The following is a 22354-nucleotide window of genomic DNA, read 5'->3' on the forward strand; positions in this document are numbered from 1 at the left end:
GCTCAAGAGATAACCTCTCCACCCTCCCCCCCCCCAAGGATACCTGAGAGAAACTGGAACAAAGGACAGTAGCTACAGGGGGTGTGAGTGATTGCTTGACCCAGACTAGAAGGGGACTAGTCTGTAAAAGGAAGCTTACTGGAACACCTCTGAGGATGAGGTTTTGTCTGTGTTCAGTTTTATTACTGTATTAGGCTTAGATTTGCATGTTTTATTTTATTTTACTTGGTAATTCACTTTGTTCTGTCTATTAAAACTTGGAACCATTTAAATCCTATTTTCTGTATTTAATAAAATCACTTTGCTTATTAATTAACCCAGAGTTAATTAATACCTGGGGCGGGGGATGGGGGGAGCTGTGCAATTTATGAACTTACCTTGCATAACCCAGGGTTGTGAGTTCAATCCCAGGGTTGTGAGTTCAATCCTTGAGGGGGCCACTTAGGGATCTGGGGCAAAATCAGTACTTGGTCCTGCTAGTGAAGGCAGGGGGCTGGACTCGATGACCTTTCAAGGTCCCTTCCAGTTCTAGGAGATAGGATATCTCCATTTAAAAAAAAAAAAAAAAGTTTTATACAGGGTAAAACAGATTTATTTGGGGTTTGGACCCCATTGGGAGTTGGGCATCCGAGTGTTAAAGACAGGAACACTTCTTAACCTGCTTACAATTAAGCCTGCAGCTGTTAGGGGGTGAGTGGTTCAGACCTGGGTCTGGGTTTGCAGCAGGCTAGCGGGTCCAGCTCAAACCAGGCAGAGCTCTGGAGTCCCAAGCTGCCAGGGCAGGAAAGCAGGGGCAGAAGTAGTCTTGGCATATCAGTTGGCAGCCCCAAGGGGGTTTCTGTGATCCAACCCATCACAATGTTCCTATGACAGAAATAAAACAACACTGTGGGGAGGAACTTTTAAAACACATGGTCCACAAAAATAGCAGGCTTTGGAAATGTTTAAGTATAACAGTTGGTTTGTAAATATTTATATATTACATTTGCCAGCCTCTCACTTAACAAGCAAACTTTAAATAGTTTAAATATATTCAGGGTTCTGTTTGATGGCTTATTGGAATAAAATAGCATAAAATTGGAAAGCAATATACATACATAATTGTTCCTGGTTTTGCTCCTGAAATGCTTGCTTTTTTTAGGGTTTTATCTGTTCCAAACTTATCAATGGGTGTTTAAAATATATTTAGCTGTCAGGGCCACCAGTATCTTTTTGTAAAGTTCTTAAGTAGCTGGTCTTTGTGTTACTGCACAATCTTTATGGTTGTAGGAGCTTAGAAAGGAAGCTTATGGAGATTTCACTGTGTTTTGCTTCTTTTCTCATCAGTGCTTTAATGCCTGCTGATTAAGGGGTCATAAATCTTAGCAATATTGCTGGAGAGTTCCATTTCCCTACCAAATGTCAAACCTTCCTCTGCCCCCGTTAGTTGTTATCATACACATGCTGCAGCAACTAGTCATTCATTGATGCTGCTCTATATAATCTATAGAATGAATTATCTTTTTCTGGAAACAGTGAACAATTTGCCATTGCTAGAATAGCCTTTACTCTTGAGGTCACCTAACTTGGCAAGTCAGTGAGTTAATGGGTTTGAAAAGATTACCCTAGTACAGAGATGATGTAAACATTTTCCTTTCAGTTTGGGATATGTGGATTTGGATTCCTTTCATCTTTCTTTGCACATTCCAGATGTTTGCTTCTTTCCCTACATCATATATACATGATGGAATAGATAATGTACAGAGTGAAATTTTTGTCTACAGTATGATGTGTTTATACTCTGCTTCATTACACCTTCGTTTCTCCTTTTATTGGGGAAAGGAGGAGTACCTTAAAAGCTTTTTTTTAATTCAGTTTTGGTATGTTTATTCAGTGTTTTTCAAAGTAGTCTGGTTAAAGTTTGCACATTCCCTTCATTTCCTCTGCAGTCTAATGCAATATATCTCACTTCAGTCAAGGATGAATCTACAGGGTAATAGTTTACTATTTCAGCCCTTTTGATAACATTTAAGAAATCAGCTTTCTTGATTTCATTTAAAATAAGAAAAAGCAATGACAACAAACTATAATACATACTGCATATCACATTGAGAATTAAAAAGATATTGTCGAGTTTTTTGTTTGTGAATAATATTCTGGTAGAAGTACAGACATAAAATAACAACTATACATCCATTCCAATAAAGATTTGGAGGGAGATTTCTAAGGACTTGTACACATTACCACTGACATCGGTAAAACTTATGTCACTCAGGTGAGAAAAAGCCACGTCCCTAAGCAACACAGGTTGCACCAACGTAAGTGCCGATGTGGACAGCTCTCCCGAGTCCCACTAACATAGCTACCACCTCTCATGGAGGTGGTTTTATTATGCTGATGGGAGAGAATGTCTTTACCAGACGTGCTACAGTAACACATCTGCAATGATGAAGCTGTGCCACGGTAGCACTTCTAGTGTATACTTGCCCTAAAAAGGTGTAAAGGGCAGTTAGGTACCCATCTCCTAATGAAAGTTGGAGATGGGCACCTAAATGCCATATTTTGCCTTTGAATTTTTTTTTTTTTTTTTTGCACCTGAAGGACCTGAGCTAAAGCTCCCTGATATCAATAGAAAGACTCCTATTGACTTCTGTGGGCTTTGAATCAGACTTTTTTGATATCTTTTGGATCTTATAGCTCTTCCAAATTGACACATTAGGTCTTTTAATGTTAAAGATTTTCTAGAAACACTGGAACACAGTTATTCTATTTTTCAATATTTCCAGTTGGGCTATTTTGTCCTTAACCAATCCAGAATGGATCATTTTGTCTGTCAACCCAAGGACATTGAAAACGGTTCAGGAAAGGCTCAATCTCTTATCAAGATTTCTAGAAAGGTGTCCATAAAATATTTCTAAAAGAAAAACAATGTATGCTGAAAAAGATAATTACCAGCCAATTTTACTGACTTCAGTTGTAATTCCTATTGAAAATACATATTTGGTTGCTGTGTTCCTTGTATATCAGTGGTCTCTAAATTAGTGCTTAGATTCTATTGCTGTTTTTATTAAGTTGAACACAAGCAATAACCATTTGTCAAAAAGATTGCTGGAAAAATGATTTTGAAGAAGTCTCTCTTTTACACCTTTGGTAAACCTACTCTTACTTGGATAATTTTGGGTAACTTTTCAAAATCCCAGATAACTTCTTTTTTCTAGTAATTTTTTTTCCTGTGGGGTTTAGGCCCCATATTCTTACAGTAAGTTGAAATACCACAAAGATTTGTTTAACCACTGATTTTGGCAACTAAAATAATTTCCTCGCTAGAACCTGTGAATGAGATTCACCCTCTAGTGAATCAGAATGGATTGAGCAGATTTATCTTACCTTAATCATGGACAAACTTACATAAAGCTTACTAGATGAGTTCTAGGGCTTATTACTACTTTATCCAATCTCTTTATAACTTTATGGAAAACAATTTTCAGAATGCTGGAAGACCAAGAGACTACTCAAATAATTTCCTTTGAGTATAAATGACATGGCTGTGTGTGTACATATATGGGTTGAATTATTCAGTGCTTTTATATTGGAGAAACCAGGAGAGAAGAAATTATATATGTACATTCTCTTTTCTCTGTCACAACAGTACAGAGTCTTTCAAACAATCTAGTAGGCCATACTTTGCCTGTTTCAAAGGACGGCTGGCCTTCTGGTTAAGAAATTTATTTAAACAAAAACCTTCCGTACTACATCATGCATTGCACTAGCCTTCACTGGTCAACAACATAGTCTTACTGATTTCACCATAGTCTTTTCTTGTAACTCCCCTCTGGGACCGTGGTGCCTGGCTGGGCCACACTGAGAATGCTACACTCAGGGCAGACTGCGAGGAATAGGGCAGACAGTCCCCAAAACCGGTGGTTTATTCTATAATTAGATTCACCAGACCAGTAACAAAAGAGCTTCTGTAATACCACACTGGTTAACAAGAAGCCAGACATAGTCCACTTCAGGCATTCCAGCCTTCGGCTCTCATCTAGACAACTAAGTCTAGTACAGTGAGAGGTCATTAAAACCCTGTTCACCATAAATCAAGTTTTTCCAGTCCCAAAGGATCAGACACATTATTCGCCAGGTCAATTAATATTTCAGATTTTATCCAAATACACGGTTATAGGTAATCCTTGGTAACTAAATCTAAAAATTACTAAGAGGAAAAAGAAAGAAGAGAGTTATAAATGGTTACAAGGTCAATATACATACAAATTACTTTTAATGTTCATAGATCAGAATCATGGCAGCAATGTATATCTGCTGGCTTATAAAAGTCTCTCTGGAATTAGTTCAATGGGTTATAGTCCAACAGGCAATTCAGGTGTAGAGTCTGTTAGAGTTTTTCCATGAGATTTCCAGGATAATCCAGGCGCCTACCTGGAGACCTCTGTTGTATGTCTTATACTTTCCCTGTTAAAGTTGAAGCAGAGCTGAGATGGCAGGATCAGGCTTCTCTTTTATAGCTCTTCTAGCAGGCTGACAAACCTCCTCATAGAAATTGTCACAGCAGGGCCTTCCCTTGAGGAAGAATAGGCAACGCAGATTGCCTGAGGACTGTTGCTTTGAAACTAATCTTCTATTTCCTATGCATATACAGGTAAACTAGTTACCTCATGTGAATGAGTGTAATTAACCAGTCCTTCATTATAACATAGATAGTTAAGCTGAAGACAATGTAGATAATATTATTAGTTGCCTGCAGTATTTTACATCTTGGATCTCAATATTAAGTGGACACAGTCACATACATAATTAAGGCAATTAAGTCATGAAAAGGAATTAGCATCTACCTGCTCATTTGGTTAATTGTTAAACTTCTAACAAGATATAGCAGGGGTGGCCAACCTGTGGCTCCGGAGCCACATGCGGCTCTTCAGAAGTTAATATGCGGCTCCTTGTATAGACACTGACTCCGGAGCTGGTGCTACAGGCGCCAACTTTGCAATGTGCCGGGGGGTGCTCACTGCTCAACCCCTGGCTCTACCACAGGCCCTACCCCCACTCCACCCCTTTCCATCCCATCCCCTTCCCTAAGCCTGCTGTGCCCTCGCTCCTCCCCCCTCTCCCCCAGAGTCTCCTGCACACCACTAAACAGCTGATCGTGAAGTGCAGGGAGGGAGGGGGAGGCGCTGATGGGTGGGGCTGCCAGTGGGTGGGAGGTGCAGGGAGTGGGGGGGGAGGGAAACTGATGCGGGGGCTGCTGACGTATTACTGTGGCCCTTTTTCAATGTACAGTGGTAAATTCTGGCTCCTTCTCAGGCTCAGGCCATCCCTGAGGTATAGATAAACAGGTAAGTACACTTAGCAACTACCCTTGACTTCTATTACTAGAAATGAATGAGTTGATGATTGCTAGTCTAGTACATCTCTTTGAAATTCACATACACGTGAATTGTTTTGATACAAATGCCTCTTGTTAAGTTGTTATGGGTCATACAAAGGTATGGTCTGCCAGTGTCACACCCTATTTATGTCTGTCTTATTGTTTATTTGTAATGTGGTATTGCCTAGGAGCCCCAAACATAGACCAGGTTTCCATTGTGCTAGGTGCTGTACAAACACAGAACATAAAATTGCTTGTAAGCTACTTCGGGGCAGGGATCATGTCTTTTGGGTGTATTAGGAGGCACCTGGCAGACTTTTGGCTGCTGAGACAACTAGTATTGTAAAATTTGTGTATGACTTTGCAAAAGAAATTGTAGCGCAAATGATATGTGCCCACGTGATGGTGTTCCAGCTTCACTTTGTCACATTGGATCATTTTCATCACTAATGTAACTCTGTTGGCTTCACTGGAGTTAAACCTAGGAGGAATTTGGCACATTGATTCCAAGTTTTATACTTCTGTTGCATTAGTACAGAAGATCATTCACTGACTTGAAACCACAGAGTGCCGTGGGCATTATGAAGTGACTTGCGGGCAAAATGGCAGCTTTAGATCTACATATTTATTTTATGTTGCATGAATCCTTTTCTTCTTACTCAAGCAAGTAAGTTTAATGGGACTGTTCGTGTGACATTAATGGGACAATATGTGACTACAGTGAGCAAAATGTAGCCCTTTTCAGTTTAGTGTAGATCTTTAGCATTTGTAATATAGCTGTTCTGTATATACAATTGTTCTGTACAGACTGGCACATTTGGCTATTTGTGAGATTGGTATTACAGATGCTCCCCGGGTTATGCAATCCCAATTTACAGAAATCCGGACTTACGGAAAAAGTTTTTGTTTTTGCTTAATTGTTGGAGATACGTTCCTGACTTATGCAAGACATTCTGGAATGGTATGGATTTAGGTCTATAATGCATTTTGTCTTGCATCATTTTTTCAGTTACCTGAAAAATGTATGGATTATGACAGGGTATTTTGATGGTGTAACAGCTGCTGCAAAATGTTAGTTTTGGAACTTTGCCTTAAAATGCAAATTTTGACAACAGGTTTTATACAAATTAGCGTGAGATAGATTGACTTGGAATTGAAGAGCTCAATCCTTTTAGTTGTGCAACTTGTAATAGATTCCAAGGGCATTTCACTAGTCAAGGATTGCCAGAGCTCAGCATGCTCTGGCCACAGGCCTCAGAGCATACCTGGGCATGCCCTTTATGTCAGGGGCCTGGCGGTAGGTAGAGTAGAGCCTCCTATATTGACTCTGTGTCAGCCAAGGATTCCCCCACACCAGCAAATCCTCAGATGCCCAGGTAGGGCAGCTTTAATTCCCCTTTGCGCTTTTGGAGAGACACAAAATGGGTTTACCATGGGCCATGATCTGGCCCAAAGTGTCAGAGCCAGATCCTCAGCTGTTGAAAATTGTCTTAGCTCCATTGGAGTCAATGAAATTATGACAAGCCTGTATGTGTGCATCTCAGCCAAAATCTAGCCTGTTTTATTCAGCAAGAGGAGTCAGACTATAATAAATATATGCAATATTATCAAACAGACTTCTCTGTGTACTCTGTGATCCCGCTTTCTGTCTGGTCCCTTTCTATACTATTGATACAACCATTACCATGGAGCTGAACACAGAGGTAGAATCACATTATAAAACTTTGAACATCAACAAAATAGAGCAAGTTTATGTCCCCTTCATCAAATCTTCTATTTGCACTTTCAATTTAAACTATTAAATTGTGGACTCTGCATGATGGTTTCTAGGGATTGTGAATCTTAAAACAATATATTTACCAGTGTTTCATTAATGTTTAAGAAAAAAATATAAATCTATAGAAAAGTAGAGTTCTAAACCAAAGTCTAATGCATATTTCTTAATCTGTTTTATTTATTTACCATAGGTTTATGGGGGGAACTAAAGGATGAGCTTGACTTGAGTTGGCTTCTCCTTCTTATTCTTTTCAATAGGAAGGATAAATAATTCTTAGCTGGGGGTAAAAATTTTGATGGACATCTTTCACCTCTTCCTGCATTACTCAGTAATCAAATCCTTCCCCAGCATTTCCAGCCGACCCAAGATTTGCCGTTGCATAAATTTCCCCCAGAATGCTTTATGGCTTGAAGATATATCTGTTCTAACAAATTATTAAAATTATTTAACTCTTCACTTTAGCAAATGTATAAAATTCAGAGCCTAATAAGTGCATTGTCAACATAAACAACACTTTATTCTTTAGATGACGTTGCAGTTTTCTAACTCAGTGAGCACCATCAATTGTATGACAAATAATCTCCAACGAATCTATGTATTTATTATAATTGTGGAGTCTGGACCTATTCCCCTTAGTGCTACAGTATTTGAAAGATGGCAGTTACCATTGACATCTATTTCTTTGTGAAAACATGTACAAGTTTATGTAAAACCAAATCATTATTGGTAATCCACAGGCAATGTTAGTATCTGTGATCACAAAGCAGCTAGATCCAGTAATATTTTACATTTATTAATGCTTATCTGGTTAATTGATTTAGTCATCCCGTCAACTGCTGCTTAATTAACTGTCCAGCAGCTTTCTGTAAGTTTAGGCATGTTTTTGAATGACTGCCTTTTCTTTTATATAAATGTTTCTCTCTAGTCTGTTGGCATGGGTGTTCTAAATACCTGCACTGCCCTCTTCAGCAGCTGAAGTACTGTAATCACCAGATTGTGCTGCATAAGAGACTGGTGGTCCAAGAAATGACTTGCATAAATCACCACAAGCAAATGTAACTAATGGCAAATTGTTAACCACAGTCCAGGAGTGGTATTTTATTAACCAGAATGACACAGATGTAGTTAATTATTCTCACAATTATGGATATTGTTCCCTAAATCAACAAGTATTACTTGTTGCCATAATAATTAATGGTTAACAAAAAGAACCTGTGATGCCAAAGTTACTATTTTTCCCCTGGTCATCTTCTCAATATACCATCATAGAGGTAATATATGAAAGGTGAATATGAAACTAATAATACCAAATGTGTAAAATCATGTCATTTGAAATTATACTTGGCCTGCAAAGTGAATTCTGATGCTTTCCTGGAGAAAAGATTCTTCTTTGCAGGGTAGAAGGACTTTTTAAGTGCCAGGAACTTAAATATTAAGGTCATGTAGTACTACTCTGAGGTAACTGTAAATGTTGACTTTTTAATGGTAGCCACTGTATTTGACACTGATTTTTGCACTATTTACATTTTTACAATTTGGAAAGGATTTCATTCAATTCCTACTATTTAAGCGAAAAACTTTCTAAGCTATTAGTCTTAGAAATGGATATAAACTTTAATGGGAAAAAAATCTAACCCTGGGTGCATACAGTTCTTCTGGATGCTGTCACATCCTCATTTCTCTACATTATAGTCCTATGTAAAAAAAACCAACCAACTGAAAACGTTGGGTCAAATCCTGCAATCCCTACTCAGTTTGTACTCTAGCAAAATTTCATAAAAGAGATGTACTTGTCTAGTAAATTCCAAAGAATGGTTATTAAAAATACCCCGATAGTAAACAAAATCATTTTGCATGAAATTTTATATGACTTTTACATACAGATGTAGGGGGAATTTAACTACCCTCAGTCATTAAATTTACTATTGTATTTTCTCACTTAAAGTTTAATTAATATCACAAATACTATGATTACAGTGAAATAAATATCCATATTTTATGGCAACAACAACAAAGAGTCTGGTGGCACCTTAAAGACTAACAGATTTATTTGGGCATAAGCTTTCGTGAGTAAAAACCTCACTTCTTCGGATGCATAAATACTTCGGTTGAATTTATGCCAAGAGACTGAAGTGGCCTATACTTGCTGATATTGCCACAGATTCTTAGGGTATGTCCACACTGCAATTGAACACCCTCAGATTCTCATGTCCATGGGCCTGGGCTTGCGCTTGTGGGGCTTGGGCTATCGGGCTGTAAAATTGCAGTGTACATGTTTGGGCTCAGACTGGAGCACAAGAGGGGGGAGGGTCCCAGAGTCTGGGCTCCAGACTGCGCCCTGAAGTCTACACTTCAATTTTACAGCCCCACAGACCAAGTCAGCTGACATGGGCCAACTGTGGGTGTTTAATTGTAGTGTAGACATACTTTTAAAAGGCCTCATCTACACCTAAAAATTAGATAGACCTAGCTATGTCACCCTGGGCTATGAAAAATTTCACACCCTGAGTGCCAAAGCGTAGTCAACTGGACGTCCAGTATACTTGGCTTGGTTGATAGAAGAATTCTTGGTCCAGTTCTGACTTATAGAAAAAGAGTATGCTCATATTATTTAATTTGAATAGAAAGTAAAAACCACAGACCATATATTTTAGTTCATGTTATTGTGACAAAAAATGTTTCCTTGTCTTTGAGATTTGTAATGTAGTATCTCTGTTTTCTCTCCCTTTCTCTTCTTTGGCAGGATGACAAGGATTTGGTTCATGAGTTTGTTGTGGCTGAAGGCCTGACTTGCTTGATAAAAGTGGGAGCTGAGGCAGACCAGAACTATCAGAACTACATCTTAAGAGGTATAGTAAGTGAACTCAGAAGCTGTGTTTCCTGCAGTGAATCTTACTGACAAATCTGCTCCAACCTACTACATCAAGGATTCAAACATGTTTGAATAATTTGCAGTGGTTAGCTATTCATAATGGGTCTCCCAGTGAGTGAGTTTTTATATGTTGTGGAAGAGAGTTACTTTTAAAGCAGTGGAATAGATTCCATGCAAATACATCATCAGTCCAATGTGACATTCTCATAAGCAAACTAGAGAAATATGGTCTACATGAATTTAATATAAGGGGAGTGCACAACTGGCTGAAAGACAGTACTCAACTAGTAGTTATCCGTGGTTTCCTGTCAAACTGGGACGGTGTATCTAGTGGGGATCTCAGAGGGGTCTGCTGTGGATCTGGTACTATTCAATATTTTCATTAATGACTTGGATAATGGAGTGAAGAGAATGCTAAAAAATTTGCAGATATCACCAGTTTTAACAAGATGAAATTCAGTAAAGACAAGTGCAAAGTGCTTCCCATAGGAAGTAAAAATCAAATGTACAACAACAAAATTGGGAATAACTGGATGGGCAGTAGTACTGCTGAAAAAGATCTGGGGGTTACAGTGGATTGCAAATGGAATATGAGTCAACACTGTGATACAGTCATGAAAATGACTGCTACCATTCTGGGTGTATTAACAGTATGGGAGCTAATTGCCCCATCCTGGTCAGCACTGCTAAGGCCTCAGTTGGAGTACTGTTTCCATTTCTGGGTGCCATACTTTAGAAAAGATGTGGATAAATTGAAGAGAGTCCAGAGGAGAGCAACAAAAACGATAAAAGGTTTAGAAACCCTGACCTATCAGGAAAGGTTAAAAAAACTGGGCACGATTAGTCTTAAGAAAAGAAGATTGAGGGGGGACCTGTTAACAATCTTCAAATATGTAAAGAGATGTTATAAAAAGGATGGTGATGAGTTGTTCTCCATCCCCACTGAAGGTAGAACAAGAAATAATGGGCTTAATCTGCAGCAAGGGAGATTCAGGTTAGATATTAGGGGAAAGCTCTGGTCTAGGCTTCCAAGAGAGGTTGTGGAATCACCATCACTGGCTTTTTTAAAAAAAAACAGGTTGGACAAACACCTGTCAGGAATGGTCTAGGTATACTTGGTTCTTCCTCGGCAGAGGGGGCTGGACCTGATGACTTCTCAAGGTCCCTTCTCTCCCTAAATTTCTATGACTCTATGATCAGGCAGTGTTAAAGGGGAGAGCTGGAAAATTGAAACATTACAAGGTGCATTCTCTTCTCTCCTCCCTTGTCAATCCCTATGACTACGTTGCTAAACCCTGTTAAAAAACTTCTGAAATTCCAGACACAATTTTATAGGATGTTTTTGAAAATTTGTCCTAATGAGTTGGAAAGGCTTCATAGTTCTGTATGTGGGTGAGAGAGGGGAGAACTATATCATTCACAGCATCAATTTAAAAATCACCCTCTCTCAGAAGAGGCGGTGGTTTTCATTTAACAAGCAAGCCCAGGTTGCAAGCAGTGGCAGTTGCTCCAGGTTGTGTTTGCTCCTCATTAGCCACCAAACAAGGGTTCCAGCCAATTGCAGCTTCTCCTTGCCTCCTTCTCAGGGGCTGGGATAGGTGGGAGATTGTTCATATGAGAGGACCTGTACAACCCTGATGGCTTCGCCAGCAGCAACCCCTCTTGGTAAACAGGGAGACTCAAGAAGAATGCATGTTTGGCAGATGCTCCATTTAAATACTCCCATGCAACTGTTTATAAGAGTCTTTACAGTTATCAGCCTGGTTCATTTACCTTCCATAAAACCCTCAACAGAAAAACAAACCGCACACCGAGGAGCCAAATACGAATTAAATACATAAATAGAAAGATGGCTTAAGAGCTAGGTATTATTTAAAATAGTACATTTGAGTTGAAAGTATCCCTTTAAATAAGAGACTCGAAGACAGGACCAGAATCAATTGTATGACGAATAAGAAATAATCTCCAACAAATCTCTATGTATTTATTATAATTGTGGGGTCTGGACCTATTCCCCTTAGTGCTACAGATGATGTGGATGTTGAAAGATGGCAGTTACCATTGACATCTATTTCTTTGTGAAAACATGTACAAGTTTATGTAAAACCAAATCATTATTGGTAATCCACAGGCAATGTTAGTATTTGTGATCATAAAGCAGCTAGATCCAGTAATATTTAAAATGTATTACAATTATTATCTGGTTAATTGATTTAGACATCCCATCAACTTCTGCTTAATTAACTGAAATATAATACATGAACACTAAATAAGATCCTTTCTTTACAGCTCTGAGGAAAAGTTATACAGAAGCAATTAGCCAGAATGACACTAAGGAAAAAATAGAAAAGAAAATAAGAAAACAAACACAGTGGGGAAAAAATCTGATCCTCAGCTGGTGTTAATTGGTGGAGCACCATCCACTGGCATGGAGCTTCACTAATAAACACTAGCTGACAATCTGGTCCTCTGTCTCTACAGACTTTACAGGGAATAAGTGTTTCGGATATAGGAAATATCCAAGAGAATTTGCAAAATAAATTAGTGAGAAACGTGGATTTCCCTCTAGGATTAGAGTGAGTCTTCCTTACTTGAGCATAGTAATTTCATACAGTGTTGCTAAGGTTTCAGAGTAATAATCTATTAGTATTAGGCCAGTCAGCTTTCTAATGCCTGCATTTGGCATTGTCTGTGTGATGTGGCCTCATCGATATGAGCTTGCAGCATGCTATCTGTACCTCCTCCTTGTTGGAATGTCATTTGACATTCACAGGTTGAAGGAGTGGCAGTAACACATCTATCCACATCATCTGCTTTTCAACAATGAATAATGTATTTATGTATTCCCAGAAGGACATCCTAATGCCATCAGATTTAGGAGGGTTAAAATGGTCAAATTCTTGGTGTGCGTCTAGGGTGACCAGATGTCCCGATTTTATAGGGACAGACCCAATTTTGGGGTCTCTTTTGTTATATGGGCTCCTATTACCTCCCACCCCCATCCCAATTTTTCGCATTTGCTGTCTGGTAACCTATGTGCATCTTCTGTACTTTCATGTGGGAAAGCTGTATGTGTTATAGGCCTAATTCAAAGCAAAACAAAGTCAATGAAAGTTTTTCCATTGATTTAGGTGGGCTTTGTTTGGATTAGACCCATAATACTGATGTTCACAGCATGTGTATATGAAGCTTGCTTTTCAGTGATTGTACCAAGAAAATTGGTATACAACCCTTTTGCCTTATTATGACCATCTAGACAGGTTAAAAAAAAGGTTAAAAAAAATTAACAAAATAAAATACCTCTGTGTATAAGTGTGGATGAAAATCTTGGCCATTAAGTAGTGTGACAAAGTTCCTCCTCTATCTTGGTAGGTCCTACGCTTATTGGCGGATTTTCTTGCCTCAGAGATTCACCATGTGGGTTGGGGGAACAGCTCAGAGACCTTCCCCTCTGGAAGAACCCACAGTCCAGGTCAATTGGGAGGTTTGGGGGGAACCCGGGCCTGCCCTCTACTCCAGGTTCCAGCCCAGGGCCCTGTGGACTGCAGCTGTCTATAGTGTCTCCTGTAACAGCTTCATGACAGCTACAACTCCCTGGGCTACTTCCCCATGGCCTCCTACAAACACCTTCCTTATTCTCACCACAAGACCTTCCCCCTGGTGTCTGATAACGCTTGTGCTCCTCAGTCCTCCAGCAGCACACCCTCTCACTCTCAGCTCCTTGCACCTCTTGTTCCCAGCTCCTCACACTCACACCACAAACTGAAGTGAGTTCCGTTTTAAAACCCAGGTGCCCTGATTAGCCTGCCTTAATTGATTCTAGCAGCTTCTCTTAATTGGCTCCAGGTGTCCTAATTAGTCTGCCTGCCTTAACTGGTTCTAGCAGGTTCCTGATTACTCTAGTACAGCCCCTTTCTCTGGTCACTCAGGGAACAGAAAACTACTCATCCAGTGACCAGTATATTTGCCCTCTACCAGACTCCTGTACCCCACTGGTCTGGGTTTGTCACAGTATTTATAGGGCTATGAGCTCTATAAGGCACATCTTAAAGTAGAGTTGATGTTAAGAGATTTTAATGTTTTGCTGATGGATCAAACTGCAGTCTCTCTCTCTCTCTCTCTCTCTCTCTCTCTCCCCTCACCCCCACCCCCCCGGGTATATATCCCTTCCTCTATAAATGCAGTAAGGAAAAAAATATACATGTTTTAGCATTTTCCTATATCTGTGTTTTCTTTAGAAATTGAATTTAAGTCCTGACTGACTTTCAGGCTGCTTGAAGTCCATTATTATTTCAAGCCTTTGTCAGCTGTTTTCAGTTCCAGGAACCAGTGTGTGCTTTCTGTATGTGCAGTGAGATAAAGATAGGCTTGAAAGTACAGTGTATCCAACCCTATCCAAAAATATGAGGAGGCTGTTGAGAAGAAACATTAAGTATACGTCATGTGAGAATAATATTTTTTCTGATTTATTATTTTTGGATGACTGTAGGAAATGGTTTAAGGTTTTTCATGATAACCATGTATGTAATATAAATCGAATATGATGTTTTAAAATGTACAGCTGTAGAGTTCTGGTTGAACATAGGGATTTTAAATGCATCAGAATAGGAACTCGAGAAGTTGAGATAGTGCCATGGGCTTTGAACAACATGTTAAGTGATGGCAATACAACAATATAATGAGGTAGCGTGTGTCACTGAATGCTTCCAGCATTCAAGCAGGGTGTACCAGACTCCTAATACCCTATGCAGTGGGATTTACCCTCCTTCTGGAGAGTGTTCAGCCTAAACTACAAAAAGGATCTGATTTGGCCCAAGTTTCATATCCCAGTTCAATTCCACTGTAGCTTTCATTGAAGGCACTATTCTTCTTTTATTGTAGTGTTGCCATTAACTCCAACCCTAATCAGGACATTTCCTGACTTTCTAGTGCATAAGCATGCAACATTAACTTACCCGGTAGTTAGTTTTGATGGAAGAGTTTAAGAGGTGTTTAGTCAGAGAGATTTCTATGGAATTGGATGCCAGCATCCATGTCAAGAGTTAATTTTCCAGAAGCCAGTGAAAGTCCAACATTCATGTTAACATTGTTAGGTTGTTTAATACCAGTCTTTGCTTTCTGGAACTAATTTCATGGGGACAAACTTTTTTTTTTTTTTTTTTTTTTTTAAGTTTTATTTATTGTTTCACTCCAAAGCTTCCTGTTTGTGAGTTTGCTTTTCTGGGCAGTTTAGAATGATCTACTGAGTTTCAAGGCAGAAGGTGCTGCCAGAAGAATGACTAGTCGAAAGAGTTTCATTTTCTATATTTAGTAAATGAGTAGCAGATAAAAGTGTGTCTATTGCGTAGAATACAAATGAACCAAGGACAGTTTTTGTAAAACTGTTACATTGCTAAAGAGTGGGACACGTTTATCTATTGATTGGTGCCCAACAAAGCAGCATTGTGTATGAATACCTTTGCAAATGGGTTTTCTTTTGTTATCATCCTCCAAACATCCATCCTATGGAGCACTAAAACACTGCTTTGTCTCCAGGACATCCTGAAACAATACTAGCTAGTGCCTTTTCTCTTTGTTTACTTTTCATCTAATGGTTATTTAGCTGCAGTGGTTATTCATTCTCAGTTAATAACCACTGGGCCTAAAGTTACTCAAACAGCGTTTCTTTATACTAACTGGAAACAGACATGTTCAGAAATAGTCACTTTTAATCAACATGGGACTGATCCGAAGCCCACTGTAGTCAACGGAAAGCTTCAATGGACTGTAAAGGAATAATGCCATCAGTGTGGTAAATACTGTAGATATGAAATATACTTAAAAATAGATCACTAATGTAAACACTGAGCAGGAAAAGAGTCTTGGTTAGACATAGCTGAAAAATAATCCAAAAAGGAAGATTTTCTATTTTTTTTTTTTTAACTGAATATCCTAGAGCAGGGGTAGGCAACTTATGGCACGCGTGCCAAAGGTGGCACACGAGCTGATTTTCAGTGGCACTCACACTGCCCGGGTCCTGGCCAATGGTCCGGGGGGGCTCTGCATTTTATTTTAATTTTAAATGAAGCTTCTTAAACATTTTTAAAACCCTATTTACTTTACATACAACAATAGTTTATTTATATATTATAGACTTATAGAAAGAGACCTTCTAAAAACATTAAAATGTATTATTGGCATGTGAAACCTTAAATTAGAGTGAATAAATGAAGACACGGCATACCATTTTTGAAAGGTTGCCGACCCCTGTCCTAGAGCATCTGTTCCATTGTTGAGTTTTCGAGCTACATCATAACAGTCTATTGATTCCAATGGAATGTGGATGGAGGACGGCAGAAGCAGTGCAAGTATGATGGTTTTGGTGGGGGATTTTCAGATAATAGGGCTAGTTTTATAGTGTGAAAATATACTTTGTACGTTATAGAAATAACCTTGATTGTATGGTGTTTGAATTTCCTGGGGGTAACTGAGCAAATCTCAGTGTTGCAAGGTTTTTAATTTTTTAATTTTTTTTATTTTGCTGATCCATCAAATGGCAGTCTCTCTCTTTGGGTATGTATTTCTATATCTGTAGGTCTAGTTAGAAAGATAATATTGAGGTGGCTGTTATCAGAATATTAAAAGAGAAGATTAAAATGGAGAAAAGTGGAAGAAAAATGCCCACAGTTGGTAGGGCTTTATTTGTGCATTACTCTTTAATTTCGGAGCCAGGAGCCAGGGCCAGTAGTGGAGCTATGGACAGGTGCCGGGAGCAGGACCAGATCCCTGGTGGAGAGCCAGGGCCGGGAACAGGGCCGCAGCCAGACCCTGGCAGTGGGTCTGAGGTCCGGGAGCGGGGCCGTGGCAGGGCGCCTGGAGTGGGGCCAGGGTGTGTATCCCTAACTACCTAATTTTGGTTTCAAATCATTACCTAGGTACTAAAGTTCAAGTTATGTAGGCTGTGGTATCAAGTTATGTAGGCATAAAATAGGGACTTAAATGGGAGGCCAGGCCTAGTTAAAGTATATATCCCTGTAGATCAAAAGACTAATGTGACAAGAAAAGTGGGACCATCAGTCAATATCTCCATAATAACCTTGTGTCAAATTGTGCCCTGCGGTCCTTACAGTTGGAGAATTTGTTTAAAAGTTTGTTTTTAAATTTGAATATAAACTTACATTTTTAGACAATATGGAGTTTGCAGGCATTTAATGCAGTATCTAATTTAACTCATTAAGGCTAGGTCTACACTACCCGCCTGAATTGGCAGGTAGAAATCGATCTCTCGGGGATCGAATTATTGCGTCTCGTCGTGATGCGACAATCGATTCCTGAATCGACGCTCTTACTCCACCAGCGGAGGTGGGAGTAAGCGCCGTCGACGGGGAGCCGCGGAGGTCGATTTTGCCGCCGTCCTCACAGCGGGGTAAGTCAGCTCCAATAGGACGAATTCAGCAACGTTATTCGCATAGCTGAATTTGCGTATCTTAAATCGACCCCCCCCCCGTAGTGAAGACCTGCCCTAAGAGTGTTTTCACGGCAGTTAGCTTGAGTTATAAATCAAGTGTTACCCTTAACTTGACTGTCCACACACAGAAATCTCTAACTCAAGCTAAGTGGCGCTTTAAGCGTGAACTAGCTGGCCTTTTATTTATGTTTTTATTTATTTGGTGGGGGTGAGGGGTTTGATGATCAAGTGATGCTCCAGTTTGTAATGAGTTGGGGATAGAACAGCTAAAGTTACAACAACTCAGCAGCAGCTAATCCAACGCTCTGTGATGCTAATCGAATCACCCTGTATAAGTAACTCCGGTGTTGTTTCTGAAGTGCAATCACTCTCACTGGAACTAGGCAAGCTCGAGTGTAGTAGCTCAAGTGTACAAATTTGAGCTAACTTGCAATGAAGGCAAGCCCTAAGTAAGTGAGAGGCAATGTGTGATACAGAGGATGGGGCTGGGATTCAGGATCCCTGGTTCTTTTCCTAGCTCTGCCACTGGACTTGTTGTAAGCAACAGAGGGTCCTGTGGCACCTTTAAGACTAACAGAAGTATTGGGAGCATAAGCTTTCGTGGGTAAGAACCTCACTTCTTCAGATGCAAGGCTTCAGACTTCATAACCCCTCTGATACCGTGTGACCTTGGGTTAGTTCTCTGCACTGTGCCTCTGTTTCCCCTCCAACCCTTTGCCTGACTTTTCTGTTTATTTAGACTAAGGCCAGGTCTACAGTACAGACTTATATTGGTATAACTACGACACTCAGGGGTGTAAAAAATCCACACCCTTAGGGGACGTAGTTATACTGACCTAACCCCCTGTGTAGATAGCGCTATGTTGATCGGAGAACTTCTCCTGTCGACCTAGCTACCACCTCTCATGGAAGTGGATTAACTATGCCAATGGAAAAAGCTCTCTGATCAGCATAGTAGCATCTTCACGAAAGCGCTACAGTCCCCCAGTTGCAGTGCTCTATGTGAAGACAAGCCCTAAGCTATTCAGGGCAGAGACTGTGTCTTACTATCTGTTACAGAGTATCTAGCACAGTGGGCCCCTTATCTTGGTTGGGACTTCTAGTCACTACTGTAATACAAATAATAAATATTAATTAGTTGGAGCCACAGTTCAAGAACTTGTTGCTCAAAGATAATGTCCTGAATTAAGCAATTTTATATTTTCTAGTCAACAATAATACACCTGAAAAGAAACTTGCAATGAACCTGAAAGGGACACTTTCTAGTCAGGAACAGAGATGTAACATTGCTTGTGAGTGCATGTGGCATGACCTTGTTGTTTCAGTGCTCTAAATAACCCAAAGAGAACATTCTAGAATATAATCAAGCTAGTTACACATGCAAGGTCAAAAAATACTAATCGTGTCATCTAAATCTAAAGATATATCACTTCTGATGCTCGAATTTCCTATTCCAAATACAGTCATTTGGACAGAGGAGTTGGGCTGGCAGAATTCACTGTGATAGGGCCTAATCCAAAGCTCACGAAGTAAATGAGAGTCTTCTTGTTGACTTTAGTGGGCTAGGGATCAAGCTCTAGGTTGTTGTGACGGACATAGGATAAGGAACTAAAAATACCCTGAGGGAAGGTGACATGTTGGTTAATAGGATTAGACCTGAGTGAACAGTCTGATAAACATAGCCAATGTGGCACTTCAATCCTCTATTAACATGTTATATTCTTCTTTCCTGTGAACTTGGAGATTTATTTGGACTTGTGTGGATGAGATATATTGTGTGTGATTCTTTTTATGCTTCCATGATGCCTTTTTGGCTCTATACCAAATAAAATAAGCATGCAGTATGACTTTGTAATTGGTTATTGTATTTACCCTACTAATTTTACAAGGCCTTTCATGAATTTTAAATCACTTTGTCATATGAAATTTACCAATATCCCTGAAAATAAATGAGAAATAACTGCAGGAAACCCAGAAATATAACAACATCCCTTATTGAAAAAGTAACACGAGTCACATTCTGGTCCCCAATTCATACCCATATTGTTTAGGCAAAAAGTTGTTATACTGCATCCCCAAAACATTGTGCTAGTCAAGCACTCATGTTAAAATGGAACTAAATCTAATTTTAGAGCACTGGGTTGGATTTTTCATTCTCTTACTGTGAGACCATAGGCAACTAAATGGAAAGATTAACAGAATTAAATCGGAGACTAAGGTTTACGATTTCAAAAGGGCTAACTTTAATAAATTAAGGGGACTGGTTAGGGAAGTGGATTGGACTAACATATTTAGGGATCTAAAGGCGGAAGGCGCCTGGGATTATTTCAAGTTGAAGTTGCAGGAGCTGTCGGAGGCCTATATCCCAAGAAAGGGAAAACGGTTCGTAGGCAGGAGATTTAGACCTAGTTGGATGAACAAGCATCTCAGAGGGGTCATTAAGAAAAAACAGAAAGCGTACAGGGAGTGGAAGAGGGGGGGATCAGCAAAGAAACCAAGGTCTTGGAAAAAATTTTGAAGGAGAAAGTGGTTAAGGACCTTGAGGTCAATGCTAATTGGGACAAATTACAACACGATTTTACGAAAGGTAGATCGTGCCAAACCAACCTGATCTCCTTCTTTGAGAAAGTAACAGATTTCTTAGATAAAGGAAATGCGGTGGATCTAATAAACCTCAATTTCAGTAAAGTGTTTGATACGGTACCGCATGAGGAATTATTGGTTAAATTGGAAAAGATGGGGATCAATATGAAAATCCAGAGGTGGATAAGGAACTGGTTAAAGGGGAGACTGCAGCGGGTCGTACTAAAAGGTGAACTGTCAGGTTGGAGGGAGGTTACCAGTGGAGTTCCTCAAGATTCGGTTTTGGATCCGATTTTATTTAATCTATTCATTACTCACCTCGGAACCAAATGTAGGAGTGGGCTGATAAAGTTTCCGGATGACACAAAGTTGGGAGGTATTGCTAATTTGGAGCAGGATCGGGATATCCTGCAGGGAGATTTGGATGACCTTGTAAACTGGAGTAATAGTAATAAGATGAAATTTAATAGTGAGAAGTGTAAGGTTATGCATTTAGGGATAACTAACAAGAATTTTAGTTATAAGCTGGGGACGCATCGGTTGGAAGTAACGGAAGAGGAGAAGAACCTTGGAGTCCTGGTTGATCGCAGGATGACTATGAGTCGGCAATGTGACGTGGCCGTGAAAAAAGCTAATGCGGTCTTGGGATGCATTAGGCGAGGTATTTCTAGTAGGGATAGGGAGGTGCTGGTTCCGTTATACAAGGCACTGGTGAGACCTCATTTGGAGTACTGTGTGCAGTTCTGGTCTCCCATGTTTAAAAAGGATGAAATCAAACTGGAACAGGTACAGAGAAGGGCCACTAGGATGATCCGAGGAATGGAAAATCTGTCGTATGAAAGGAGACTCGAGGAGCTCGGTTTGTTTACCTTAACCAAAAGAAGGCTGAGGGGGGATATGATTGCTCTCTTTAAATATATCAGAGGGATAAATATCAGGGAGGGAGAGGAATTATTTCAGCTCAGTACTAATGTGGACACTAGAACGAATGGATATAAACTGGCCGTCGGGAAGTTTAGGCTTGAAATTAGACGAAGGTTTCTAACCATCAGAGGGGTGAAGTTTTGGAACAGCCTTCCGAGGGAAACCGTGGGAGCGAAAGACCTCTCTGGCTTTAAGATCAAGCTTGATAAGTTTATGGAGGGGATGGTTTGATTGGATACAGTGATTTTAGTCAATAGGCCGATAACAATGGTCAATGATGGGATATTAAAAGTTACTACAGAGAACTTTTCCAGAAGGTCTGGCTAGAGGATCTTGCCCGCATGCTCGGGGTTCAGCTGATCGCCATATTTGGGATCGGGAAGGAATTTTCCTCCAGGGTAGATTGGCAGAGGCCCTGGAGGTTTTTCGCCTTCCTCCGCAGCATGGGGCAGGGGTCGCTTGCTGGAGGATTCTGAGCGACTTGAAGTCTTTAAATAATGATTTGAGGAGTTCAACAGCTAAGTCAAGGGAGAGAATTCTTCCAGGAGTGGGTGGGTCAGGTTTTGTGGCCCGCATCATATGGGAGATCAGACTAGATGATCATAATGGTCCCTTCTGACCTTAAAGTCTATGAGTCTATGATGTCAATGAACTTCTCTGTGCTTCAGTTTGGTAATAGGTAAAATGAGCCTAGCCTTTGTAAACTGCATTGAGACTTTTAGATAAAAGGCATATTGTAAATGTGAGAAGTTATTAAATGATAAATCTTTCCTGCTTTGGATTCAGACTCTGCCCACTACACCTCTACCTCGATATAACGCTGTCCTCGGGAGCCAAAAATTTTTACCGCGTTATAGGTGAAACGGTGTTATATCGAACTTGCTTTGATCTGCCAGAGTGCGCAGCCCGCCCCCCCAGAGCACTGCTTTACTGCGTTATATCAGAATTCATATTATATTGGGTCGCGTTATATCGGGGTAGAGGTGTACTGTATTAACTCAATCCTAATATCTTTATTTTTGCAAACTTGAACAAAATAGTTTAATAATATTATCTATCTCATCAAAGACAAATAGAACAAAATATGTAAGGCCAATCACATTATGATTAGGTGTAATAGCAGAAAATAGATTTCAGAATTGGTAATGAATTTGAATACAATAATCTGATTTGCCATTTGTTATATAATATCTGCTACTTCCAAATGAGTTCAGAAACAATTCCATCAGTCAGAATTTCATGTAGATGCTCAAACATCTGATGGTTTGTGGATATCTATAGTAGAAGCCAATCAGTTTAATAACAGAACCTGTACTAATGCCCCCAGCAGTTATGCCTTATTTATAAAACGAGGCATGTGATGTCACCTGAGCACCAGCTTTAGAACAAATG

At 39.8% G+C, this 22354-nt stretch overlaps 1 protein-coding gene across 10 annotated transcripts in view; it reads left to right on the forward strand.

The window, feature by feature from the left end:
- Nucleotides 1-22354, forward strand: part of FHOD3 (formin homology 2 domain containing 3) — a 644613-nt gene that overhangs the window by 322380 nt on the left and 299879 nt on the right. For all 10 annotated transcript variants that reach the window (XM_034761350.1, XM_034761355.1, XM_034761352.1 and 7 more), the window contains exon 5: nucleotides 9880-9985. In XM_034761350.1, the coding sequence (XP_034617241.1) occupies nucleotides 9880-9985 (106 nt within the window). The remainder of the gene's footprint in view (nucleotides 1-9879; nucleotides 9986-22354) is intronic.

Source organism: Trachemys scripta, chromosome 2 (genome assembly GCF_013100865.1).
Source record: "Trachemys scripta elegans isolate TJP31775 chromosome 2, CAS_Tse_1.0, whole genome shotgun sequence".
NCBI lineage: Eukaryota > Metazoa > Chordata > Testudines > Emydidae > Trachemys > Trachemys scripta.